At 73.2% G+C, this 12,076-nt stretch overlaps 2 protein-coding genes across 2 annotated transcripts; one reads left to right on the top strand and one right to left on the bottom strand.

Annotated features, from left to right (window-relative positions):
• Positions 1 to 4,179: 4,179 nt before the first annotated feature.
• Positions 4,180 to 5,997, bottom strand: AURANDRAFT_64942 (expressed protein; the record flags this gene model as incomplete). The annotated part of the gene is made up of 1 exon (XM_009039651.1): positions 4,180 to 5,997. The coding sequence occupies one exon, from the start codon at positions 5,995 to 5,997 to the stop codon at positions 4,180 to 4,182; it is 1,818 nt and encodes a 605-aa protein (XP_009037899.1).
• Positions 5,998 to 6,500: 503 nt separating this feature from the next.
• On the top strand, positions 6,501 to 10,417 carry AURANDRAFT_64941 (hypothetical protein; the record flags this gene model as incomplete). Its single annotated transcript, XM_009039787.1, has 3 exons — positions 6,501 to 6,948; positions 7,275 to 8,847; positions 8,902 to 10,417. 3 exons carry the CDS (start codon positions 6,501 to 6,503, stop codon positions 10,415 to 10,417), a joined length of 3,537 nt encoding a protein of 1,178 aa, XP_009038035.1.
• Positions 10,418 to 12,076: the final 1,659 nt, after the last annotated feature.

Genomic DNA, 12,076 nt, shown 5'->3' with positions numbered 1-12,076 from the left:
CGCGTGAAGGAGCCTTCTTCTTCCTTCACATAGCTCCCCATGGACGACCCGAAGTCGAGGCAGTCGCGCGGCCGCTTCAAGAAGAGCGGCGCGTCGCCCTTCTCGGGCCCCGCGGCCACCGCGTACAGCGCGCAGCGCTTCCGCAGCACGCCCCGCAGCGCGAGCGCCGCCGGGGGCGCCGCGGCGCCGAGGAGCGCCGGGATGACGTCCAGGAAGAGGCTGAAGGGCGCCGGCGCGAGGCCGTCGTCGACGCCAGGCGCCGTGCACGACGAGAACGGCGGCACCGCGTGCGCGTCCAAAAACGCGAGCGCGGCCTCCGTCTCGAAGCGGAAGATCCCGCAGGCCACGAGGGTCCCCGCCGGCGCGCCCCGCGGCATGTACTCGAAGCCCCGCACGGCCGCCGCGGCGCCCGACGTCGCCTCGGGGTCGATCCTCGTGAAGCAGCCGTGCTTCGCGGCGACGGCGCCGGATCCGGGCACGGCGAGCGCCGTCACGGCGCCGCGCCGCCCGCCCGCCGTCCAGTCGAGGCTCGCCAGCGCGGCACGCGTCGCCGACGACAGGAGCAGCTCGCCGGAGCAGACCCAGACGCCCGGGCCCGACGTCGCCGCCGCGCCGTTGACCGCGCTCAGCACGACGTCGACGGACGCCGCGGGCCCGCCGCCGGCGTCGAGGGGGACGGGCAGCCACAGAGCGCCGCCGTTCAAGCCCGACGCGCCGCTGTGGAGGATCAGCACCTTTTTGCCTCGCAGCCGATCCGCGGAGCACGTCTCGTCGCCGGCGGCCGCGGAGAGGCGCTCCGCGACCGTCAGCAGCGCGTGGAGCGTCGCGCCGCCGCTGCCGAGACGGCTCCCCGCGGCGTCGATGGACGTGCAGACGCCGACGATCTCCCGGCATTTTAAACCGGGGCGGCACCGGAGCTGGCGGACGTAGTAGTCCGCCTGCCTCCGCGTGTCCGCGGTGACCGCGAGCACGTCCCAGGCGCCCGACGCGACCTCGAGGTGCTCCAGGCTCTCCACGGGCTCGCTCACGCGGCCGTCGACGACGCGCAGCCCCGTCGCGTCGTCCGCCGGCCGCGCCGCGGAGAGCGCGGCCGCGAACGGGCCCGCGCGGTCCGACACCTCGCGCCGGAGCCGCAGCTTCCAGTCGAGCTCCGCGACCTTGTCGCCCCGGGCCAGGACCTCGCGCATGCTCAGGCGCGGCGCGCGCTTCCAGAGCGCGCGCGCGTCGGCGTCGCCGGACGACGCCTGGAGGCCCGCGGAGAGCCGCGCGGCCGCGGCGCCCGTCGCCGCGGGCGCGAAGAGCTTCGCGGTCCACAGGCTCCCGGGCTCGCCGGCCCACAGATCGCCGGCCGCCGCGCCCCAGCGCTCCAGCGCGTCGGCCCAGGGCCGGCCGAGGAACGTCGCGTGCTCGAAGGGCGCCTTGACGTCGTCGGCGACGCCGAATAACAGCGCGACGAACGAGCCGTCGAGGAGCTGGACCTGCTGGAGCATCGTCTTCGCGTCGAGCGAAAAGTCCGCGGGCAGGCCCCGGCAGCACGAGAGCAGGGACCCCGCGCCCAGGCCGTCCAGCGAGTCGACGCGCGAGTGCTCGACGACGGCCTTCGCCGCGAGCGTCGACGGCTTCGAGATGACGGAATTCAGAGCGACGGACCACGCGTCCGCGCCGTCGTCGACGAGGCAGCCCGGCGGCGCCGCGTTCCGCGCGAAGCGCCGCAGCCCGAAGGGCTCCCGAAAGAGGCTCGGCAGCGTCAGCAGGTCCATGTACTCCGCCGTCGTGCCGAGGTGCGCGAACCGCGCGCCCGGCGGCCGGTGCACGCGCAGCTCCACGGGCCGCAGCGCCGCCCAGAGCGCCTCGCGGAACCGGCGCACCTTCGCCGGGTCGGCCTCGTCGGCCTTCATGGCCGCGTAGGTCGGAAAGTCGTCGTAGCCGCCGCCGGACACCGCGTTCAAGACGTCGCTGTAGAGCTCGACGCGCGCGCAGCCGCCCGCGGCGCCGCGGCTCGTCGCGGATCGCAGGGCGCCGCCGTCGTCCGTGCAGAGCTTCAACAAGGCCTTCGACGTGGGCGCGTCGACGTAGAGGACGCCGCTGTCGAGCGCGACCTCGCCGCGGCCGTCGACGGCGCCCGCGGCCTCGAGCGCTCCCATCGACGCCTTCTGCAGAAAGTTCGCGCAGGCCGCGCCGCCGACGGCCGCCGCGTCGCCGCCGCCGGCGACGTAGACGCCGTGCTTCGGCCCGTAGCGCGCGCCGTCGGCGTTCACGGCCAGGCCCGTCACGCCCCGGCCCGCCGCGAGCGCGCCCTCAACGAGCGTCGGCAGGTGCAGGAGCACGTCGCTGCACGCGACGACGCAGCCGCCCGTGCAGCCCGCGCAGAGCGCCAGCAGCTGGTCTACGAGGAGGTCGAAGGGCGCCGCGAGCTCGCCGCCGGAGCGGCCGCCGAAGAGCGGCAGCGTGGACCACGCCTTGCCGCAGACGCTCTGGCTCGGCGACCGCTGGCTGTCGCCGCCGCTGTGGACGACGCAGACGAGGTGCTCGTCGAGCCAGTCGCAGGTCTGCGAGTGCGGGCCGGCGATGGCGTCGTGGGCCGCGACGAGCGCGTTCAGCGTGCCGCCGCCGGAGCCGATGCGGCAGCCCGCGGGGTCCGCGACGGCGAGGCAGAGGAAGTCGGCCAGGTCCTTCCGGCCGTCGAGCTCCTTCTGGCACGACTCGGCCTGGGCCTCGTTGGCCGCCGTGACGACGATGGCCACCTTCATGCTTGCGTTCCGCTGCCCTCTTGGGTGGACGCGCGACAGAATCCGCTCTCCCAGACGTGGGCGAGCAAAAACCTCAGTGGCAAAATTTACTGCAAGGTACCCCCCATGTTGACGCTGCGCAAATTCAGATGTAGAGACGATGTAAAGACCATGCTGTGGCTGCTATCGTGCGTCGCGATCGCTGCCGCAGCCCACACACAAAACCTCAAGCCCGTCGGCGCGGATGACGTCGCGCGCGTCGAAGCCGTCGAACGCTGGCTCCTCAACGGCACGGCGCCGCCGGCCTGGTGGGACGTGCGAGCGCCCGCGGACGTCCGCAAGGGGAGCGAGCTCTCGCGCGGCGCGTCGAAGCGCGTCTGCTCCGGGCGCCTCGCGTCGTCCGGCGCCAAGGTCGTCGTGAAGACCGTCGTCGACTCGGGCGGCAAGCTCGCGCCCGACGGGACCGTACGACCGCGCCCGAACGGTAAGATCACGCCCGAGCACCGGAGGGCGCACCTCCTCGGCGAGCTCTACTTTCTCGAGGCGCTCCGCGGGCGGCCCGGCGTGCCGGAGCTCCGGGGCGCGTACACGGAGGAGCACCGCGGCGCGGTCGCGATCGCCGCCGTCGTCGACGACGGCGGCCGCGAGCTCACGCGTCCCGACTGGAAGACGTTCTGCCGGTCGGAGCCGCGGCGCGCGGCCCGGGCCTTGCTGTCCTGCCTTCGGTCCGTCGTCGACCTGGGCGGCTACTTCCAGACGGACTTCTCGAGCCGTCAGCTCACGCTGCGGGCTGTGTGGAATTCAACCACTGGTTTGGGTGGTCCTGACCAAACTTCAGAATTCTCTAGCTCGATCAAATCGAAGTCGATTCGGCTGATTTTTGGACGAATCGATTGCTCTCGTCGAGTTCTCGAAGCACAGCCGACGAGCTTGCGTCGTAACTGTCGCATATGCGCACATTGAAGTCGGGTTGAAGATTTGAATTCCACACAGGCTGCGGGGCGGCGCCGTCTATATGGTCGACGCGCCGGACCCGCTGCGCGGCCCCATGTACGCGTGGGGCGAGCCCCGGGGGCTGGCGGCGCCGCTTCGACGCGCGTTGCGAGGCATCGACGCGGCGACGGCCTGCGCCGCGACGTGCGACGGCGACGAATGGCGTCGGACGTCGACGTGCGGGAAGCGGTGCGCGGAACCGTGCCTCGACGAGCGGCGGCGCTGCGCGCTCGCGCTGCGCCTGCCGCACGTCAAGGACGTCGCGACGTCGTGGTGGGCGCTCCCCCTCGTCGTCGCCGAGGGCCGCAAGGGCCCGGACAAAGACGGCGCCGCGGCCGTCGACGCGATCCGGGAGGCCATGGCCGCGCCGGCGCCCGAAGACCGCCTCTCCTTCGGCGACGCGCTCGCGCGCCTCGAGGAACGTAGTCCAACATAGGAGGTTAAGCGGAACCGCGTCTCAGGTCCGCTTGTGGAGGCGCTTCGCGATGCCGATCTGCTCCCGGAGCCAGGCGAGCGGGTCCTGGAGCTCGCGCTCCTGGAGCGTGTTGTAGAGCGACTTGATGATGCCGCCGGAGACGTCGTCGTCGAGGGACCGGAGCAGGTCGCGCTTGACGTCGAGGTCCAGGTCGTCGCGGTCGAGGCCGTAGGCGTCCTCGACGGTTTTGAACGCGGCGTCGAGCACGGGCCCCGAGTCGCGCGCGAGCGAGATGTCCGCCTCCTCGGCGGCCGGCGCGGGCGCCGGCGCCGGCGCCGGCGCGGCGGCGCGCTTGTCGCGGCGCGGCGACGAGTCCGAGCGGCCGCGCTTGCGGTCGCGGTCGCGGTCGCGGTCGCGGTCGCGGCTCCGGCTCCGGCTCCGGCCGCGGCGGCGGTCGTCCTGGGGCGGCGGCGGCTCGCGGTCGTCGCGGCGGCGGCGGTCGTCCGGCGGCGGCGGCGCGTCGCGGCGGCCGTCGGGCGCGTCGCGGCGGCCGTCGGGCGCGTCGCGGCGGCCGTCGTCGCGGCCGCCCCGGGGCGGCGCGTCGTCGGGCCCGCGGTGGCTCCGCGGCGGCGCGAGGCGCTGGTAGGACGCCAGGAGCCAGCCGCTCGGGTTCTGGATGCGCTGCGTCTTGAGCGTGCGGTACAAGTCCTCGGCGATGCGCCGCTGGAGGTGGTCGTCGAGGCCCCGGATGGAGCGGACGACGCGCGGGTCGACCATGGGCAGGCTCAGGCCGTAGTCGCGCTCGATGGGGTAGAAGGCGCCGTCGAAGGCCGGCGGCGGCGGCGGGCCGCCGTGGGGCGACATGCCGCCGTGGCGCGGCGGCGGGCCCCGGTCCGGCGGGCGGCCGCCGTAGTCGCCGCCGGCGCGCGGCGGGCCGTCGGGCCGCCGCGCGCCGCCGCCGGCCTGCTTGATCGTCGCCATGAGCCAGGCCGACGGGTTCTGCACGTGGGACTGCTTCAGCGTCGCGCGGAGCTCGTCGCCGATGCGCGCGGCGGCGTCGCGGCTCAGCGAGCTGAGCGCCGCGCGCGCGGAGCCGTCGACGTCGTTCCGCGCGAGCATGCCGCCGAGGCGGCTGAAGAAGGCGAACTCGGCGTCGTCGTCGTCGGGCGGGCCCCGGGGCGTGGCCCCACCGCCGCGGCGGTCCGGCTCGGCCCGCGGCGGCGGGCCCCGGTGCGCCGGCGGCGACGCGCGGCCGCGGTCGTCGCGCGGCGGAGGCGGCCCGCCGCCGCCGCCGGGCCCCGGCGCGCCGCCGCCGCCGGACCGCAGGGACTGCTTGACGGCGGCGCAGCCCTTGGAGAGCCAGGCCGAGATGTTCTTGATCTTGTGCCGCGGCACGGAGTCGAGGTGGCGCACGACGCCGCGGCGGTCGCTCTCCGGCAGATTCGCGAGCGAGTGCATCGCGCCGTCGTCGATCTCGTCGCGGCCCAGGCGCCCGGACCGGCCCATCTCGCCGAGGATGGCCCGCGACTCCGGGTCCAGGCGCTCGTCCTCCCAGGGCGCCGGCCGCGGCCGCCCGCCGCCGTCGCCGCCGCGCGGCGTCGCGCCGCCGCGGCCGCCCGCGCCGTCGCCGGGCCCGCGCGGCGGCGGCGCGCCGTCGGGCCGGTGCTTCTCCTGCTGCTGCCGCAGGGTCCGCTGGAGCTGCGACACGTCCTCGGACGAGCTCGGCGACTTGTCGAGCCGCTTCTTCTTGGGCACGCGCCGGTCCGCCGCGGCCGCGCCGTCCTCGCTGCTGCTCTTCGACGCCGTCACGTTCTTCGCAGGCTCCTCCTCCTCGGAGAGCTCGCCGTCGGAGGCGGCCATGCTTCTTGTGTTTCGTGCGAGTCGCGGCCTACGACGCCACGATCGCGGCCGCGGCGGGCGACGCGGATGTGCTAGTGAGCCCCGTGTACGGCGCGACGCGGCGTCTTGTTGTGAGCGCTCGACGCGCGAATCGTCGTCCTCTCTATGTCTGAACCGGTCCGACGGACGCTGGGGCGCGGACGACACGCGGCAGCCTCGAGCCGCGACCTACACCAGCCCTCGCCGACCGAGCGACCCAGCCAAGCCAGCCGCGATTTTGATGTTTTCAGCGAGTCCTTCAGTGTCCTTCAAGATAAACGCCGATGGCTGTGTCCTATGACGAGTTCCACTGGCGCTCCGCGCCGCTGAGCCACGGTCCGACCGTGACGCTGGTGGCCGTCTGGTACGTGCTGCTGGCGCTGCTCGCGAAGCGCGCCTGCGACCAGCGGACGCCGCCCAAGCACACTTCCGCGAGCTACGTCTTGGCGGCGCACTCGGCGGTCCTCGCCGTCGCGTCGCTCGTCATGTGCGCCGGCGCGCTGCGCGAGGCCTTCGCCCGGTCGGCGCTCGAAGACTCCTGGAGCTGGTTCTTCTGCGAGAACCGACGCGCGGCGCCGAAGCTCTACTTTTGGGCCTACGCGTACTACCTCAGCAAGTACTACGAGCTCCTCGACACGTTCCTGCCCGTTTTGGTGCACGGCCGCGTGCCGCGCCACTTCGGCATGCACGTCTTCCACCACGCCTGCGTGCTCTTCATGAGCTGGGGGTACCTCGAGTTCCGGCAGACGCTCGCGTTCGGCGGATTGATCGCGAACACCGCCGTCCACGTGCTCATGTACGTCTACTACGCGCGCGCGGCGCTCAAGCTCGAGACGTCGTGGAAGGCCTGGGTGACGCGCGTGCAGATCATCCAGTTCGTGTCCTCCTTCTTGCTCTGCGTCGTCTTCGCGTCGGGCGTCCACGGCGAGCCCAGTACGTGCAGCGGCCTCGGCGCGCTCGCGGGGAACGCGGCCTTCAACGCCGTGCTGCTCTACCTCTTCTTCGGCGTCCTCGCGTCGTCGAAGAAGAAGAAGGCTGGCTAAGCATCAGCGACTTACTTTCGGGTAGGTTTGCAGGCGCGTAGTGCGTGAGTTGAAGGCCAAGTTGAAGTCGATGACTTGCGCATGCTTGCGCACCGATGGCAATGCGCCACTCGTTGACGCTCTAGAGCAGTAGCAATCGTCGACGCAAGCCACCGACGCAGCAGCCATCGTAAAAATCGCTAGCAATGCGCGCGCTGCTGCTGGCCGCCTGCGCAGCATCAGCCGTCGCTTGGACCGCGCCGCTGGAGTGGACGGCACCGCTGCGCCGCGCGCTCGGCGGCTGCCTCGCCGGCGCGTGCCTCGTCGCGCCGACCCTCGCACGTGCGGAGCGGCCGCTGCCCGTCGTCGAGGAGGTCGTCAACGCCTTGAGCAGCCGCGGCCTCGACGTCGGCGGCTTCGACGAGCTCCGCGCCGCGGACGCGGTCGCGCGCGCGCTCGACGGCTACGGCGGCGTCGTCCGCTTCGAGACCTCGCAGCTCGCGCGCGCGCTCGGCGAGGCGGCGCCCCTCGGCGTCGCCCTCGTCAAGGACTCGGCCGTGCGCGGCGCGCTGACCGTGACGGCCGTCGAGCCGGCGTCCAAGGCGTTCGCCGCGGGCGTCCGCGTCGGCGACGCCGTCGTCGCCGTCGACGGCCGCAAAGTCGACGACGGCGCGAGTGCGGCGGCGGCGGCGAAGACCTTACGGTCGGCCCGGGCCTGGACCGTGGAGCGGCCCGGCGCGAAACGCTTCGCCGTCGACGTGCGCGGCGCGACGCCCGCGCCGGCGCCGCTCGCGGCCGCGGCGGCCTACGACGGCGTCGTCTACGTCAAGATCAGCTCCTTCGGCGACGGCGTCGCCGGGGACGTGGCGCGCGCCGTGGCGGGCGTCGCGACGACCGCCGACGCCTACGTCGTCGACGTCCGCGCGAACCCGGGCGGTTTTTTGGACGCGGCCGTCGACGTCGCGAGCCTCTTCCTGCCGCCGGGGACGCCCATCGCGACGCTCACGAACGCGCCGCCCTTCGTCGTCACGCGGACGCCCGACGCCACGATCCCCGCCGCGCGGCGCGTCGCCGTCCTCGTCGACGGCGAGACGCGGTCCGCGGCGGAGATCTTCGCCGCCGCGATCCAGAGCTCGAACCGCGGCGCCGTCGTCGGCGAACGGACCTTCGGCAAGGGCACGGCGCAGTCGCTGTTCCCCCTGCGGTCCGCGCCGGGCGCCGCGCTCCGGCTCACGACCGCGCGCGTCGCCGTGCAGGGCCGCGCGCTCGACGGCGCGGGCGTCGCGCCGGACGTCGTCGCGGAGAAATCGTCCGGCGGCCTCGACGCGCTCCTCGTCGCCAAGGGCGCCTACTTCGACTTTGCGTCGGAGTTTGCGCGGTCGCACCCCGGCCTCGCCGACGACCGGGTCGAGGCCGCGCTCGCGGCCGACCTCCGGCCGGCCTGGCGCGCGTTTCTGGCGCGGGGCGTCGACGTCGACGTGGGCCTCGGAGACTACCCGCCGGAGGTCCGCGGCGCCGCGGCGGCGGCGGCGCGCGCGGCGCTCGCGGAGGCGCTGTCCGCCCGAGCCGCGGGCGACGCCGCGTGCCTCCGCAACGCGGCCGACGCGGTCCGCGCGAGGCACGCGCCCGCGGCGCGCCGCGCCGACGACGACGCCGCCCTCGCCGCGGCGCTCGCGGCCGTCCGCGGCGACGGGGCGCCGTTCCGGGGCCGCGGCCGCGCGCCGCCGCCGCGACCGCCGCCGCCGCCGCCGGTCCTCGGCTTCGACGGCGACGCGGACTGCCTGCCGCTGCAGACGTGCGACCGGCGCCAGTACGTGTATCTCGTGGTGCCTTAAGAATTCAACTTGCACTGCAAGTGCTGTAGAATTTCTCACGAGACGATGGCTTTGCGCCGCGCGCTCGCGTGCCTGGCAATCCTAAGGCGCGCGCACGCGGAAACGCGCTTCGCCGTGTGCCTCACGGGCCAGCTGCGCACGGGCACCTACCCCGAGATGCAGGAGAACCTGCGCCTCGCCGTCACGGAGCCCCTGGAAGACGCCGACGTCTTCGCCGTCGTCGCGCGCGAGCACATGCTCAAGCACATCGACTACCACATCCCGCGCAACGGCTGCTACTTCGACCGGCGCAAGTGCGCGCGGCGCGACGGGAGCGAGGGCGACGGCTGGAGGAACCTCACGGGCCCGCACGACCTCGACCCCGACTGGGGCAAGCGGAGGCGCGCCGCGCGGCCGCCGGCGACGGACGCGGAGCTGGAGGGCCTGCGGACGGGCCCGCTGAAGCCGCGGCGCGTGACGGTGCTGGACGACGACGCGGCCGTCGCCGCGGCGACGGCCAAGCACGGCGCCGCGCGCGCGGACCTCTTCCAGCGGAGCCTGCGCGCGAGGAACCGCGTGTGCCTCGACCACATCGAGGAGGCCGAGGCCGAACGGGGCGCGAAGTACGACTTCGTCATACGCATCCGGCCGGACTACGCGTTCTTCGCCTGCCGCCTCCCGCCGGCCGCGTACTGGCCCCGCGGCGAGAACGCGTCCCAGTGGTTCAGCAGCCACATGGACCTCTGGGAGGCCATGGGCCGCGACGCCGCCGAGTCGAACCTGGGCATGTGGGGCCGGCCCGTGCCCGACGCCTGCCACCGCATGCCGCGCGTCGAGTCGTGCCCGCACTACGTCATGTGCGGCCGCGGCGGCCGCGGCCACGCGGCCGAGGCCATCGGCGGCCGCCAGGACGGCCTCGGCCCCGTGAAGCCCGGCGAGTTCCTGCGGCCCTGCTGCGACGCCCGCGACATCCCGCGCCAGGTGCTGGACCCGCCGCCGGAGACGTGGTGCGCATTGGAACGGGCGCCGTACCTGCACGACTGGTGGTACTCCTACCAGGCCAGGCCGAACCGCCACAACAGGGCGCGGAAGGGCCTCGCGCCGGAGGCCGCCAACGCGGCGCTGGGGCCCCACTGCGCGAAGATCCCCCTGGACTACGGGCGGCCCGACGACGACGACGACGACGACGACGACGACCGGGCCGCGGCCGGCGACGACGCGTGGCTCGCCGAGTTCCGCGGCCGGCCCCTCGTCGACGGCGACCCGCGCCTCGCCGGGGCCTACGTGCACCACTGGGACCCGGCCTACGACGCCGGGGCCGGCGGTTTTGTCGCGGACTTTGAGCGGCGCAAAGACGCCGCGCGCGCGGCCTACAAGGCCAAGAAGCGGGCGGCCAACGGCGACGACGACGACGACGACGACGCGACCCTGGGCGCGGGCGACGTCGCGCGCCAGGCCGTCCTCGAGGAGGCCGCCGCTCGGGCCGGCGACGCGGCCCGCGCCGCCCGCCGCCGGAACGCGCGGGACGACGACGACGACGACGACGACCGGTCCGAGCTCCGTTAGTAGAAGAGGCGGCCTACCGGGGATATGTTAAACGCCGCCTCAATCTACTAAGTAGTAACACCACGGCGCCTCAAAATCGCCGCCCCTTCGCCGCTAGGCTACTTCGACGAACGTGTTGCCGCGCCGGTAGAGCGCCGCGGCCGCGGCGTAGGCGCGTTGGAAGTCGGCTCGCGAGACGTCGTAGCCGCGGAGGAGCGGAGCGAGCGCGCGGTACGCGTAGCCCTCGTCGATGGTGAGGCGGTCGAAGGACAGGTAGACGTGGGGGATCTCGTACTCGAGCAGGTACGTGTGCAGGTGGACCATGTCGTCCGCGTCGATCTTCTCCTGGCGCTCGCGCGCGACGTCGGCGGCCTCGTCGCCGTACGAGTCGGGGAAGTAGGCCGCGTAGAACTTCGTGTAGAGCCCGCCGGGCGCGTCGCCGCGGTGCGCGCGGCTCTTGGACACCGCGCCGAGGTCGCGCAGCGGCACGATCACGAAGCTGAGCGTCGACGCGAGGTCCGGCCACGAGGTGAGGTGCGGAGGTACGGCCGTGAGCCTGCTCCAACGCTGCACCTGGTGCTCCTGCGCGCCGACGCGCTGGTCCTTGCGGATGATGAACCACATCAACTTTAAAATGCGCGCCGCGCTGAAGGGCTGCTCGAAGGACTCGTCCGCGGCCTCGCCCGCGTCGAAGCCCGTGTCGAGGCCGAGGAGCGCGAAGACGCGCATGAGGAATGTCGAAGCGGCTCGGCCCGTGCCTACCAAGGGTTTCTTCTCGTTTCTTCTCGTTTCTTCTCCCGTCGCTCGACGCTGGGCCGTTACCCGTCACGAGCACCTTGCAGTGTTTCGGCGCCGCGTTTCCGAGGTGGACCGTGCCCGCGCAGGCCGGCTCCTCGGCGCCGATCCGGAGGCACGTCGCGCGCCGTTCCGCGAAGGCCTTCCGCAGCTTGTTCGGGAAGCAGTCATTGAACGGCGCGCCCGCGTCGTCGCAGTCGGACGCCAGGCTGCCGAAAAACGTTAGCAGCGCGCCCTCGTCGTAGTGGTCGGCGACGCGGTCCAGCACGTTGCGGACGATGGCCGCCAGCTCGTCGTCGGAGGCGCCGTCGTCGAAGACGGCCTCGTGGCGCACGCCGTCAAAGTCCAAGCGGAGATCGCACGGGGCGGCGGCCGCGACGGCGACGAGCAGCGCGACGCGGCAGATCATTGTCGTGGCGGCGCTGCTGCACCTAGGAGAGCATCAGGAAGGACGTCCGATCTGGCGAGTCTGAAAATTATTGTGGTTTTATATCTTTTCCAATTTATTATTTTGATGTTGCAGGAGCCGTTGGCCTCGACGCGCTTCATGAAGAGGTCCGGGATCCAGAGGCCGTAGAAGAGCGCGCTCGAGCTCGCTGCCGTGATTCTTCTTCAGGTCGAGCCAGGTCTCGATGTCGGCGTGCCAGGGCTCGAGGTAGATGGCGAAACTGCCCTTGCGCCTGCCGCCGCCCTCCAGGGTCCACGTAGCGCGCCGTGTCGTTGTAAACGCGGAGCATGGGCACGATGCCGTTCGACGTGCCATGGGCACGATGCCGTTCGACGTGCCGTTCGACCCGCGGATGTAGGAGTCCGTCGCGCGGATGTTGCGAACCGACAGGCCGATGCCGCCCGCGTGCGCGCGGCGCCGCCGGTCGAAGTCGAAGC

Source organism: Aureococcus anophagefferens, assembly GCF_000186865.1.
Source record: "Aureococcus anophagefferens unplaced genomic scaffold AURANscaffold_12, whole genome shotgun sequence".
In the NCBI taxonomy this organism is placed as follows: Eukaryota; class Pelagophyceae; order Pelagomonadales; family Pelagomonadaceae; genus Aureococcus; species Aureococcus anophagefferens.
This window is presented reverse-complemented; position numbering and strand designations above follow the sequence as displayed.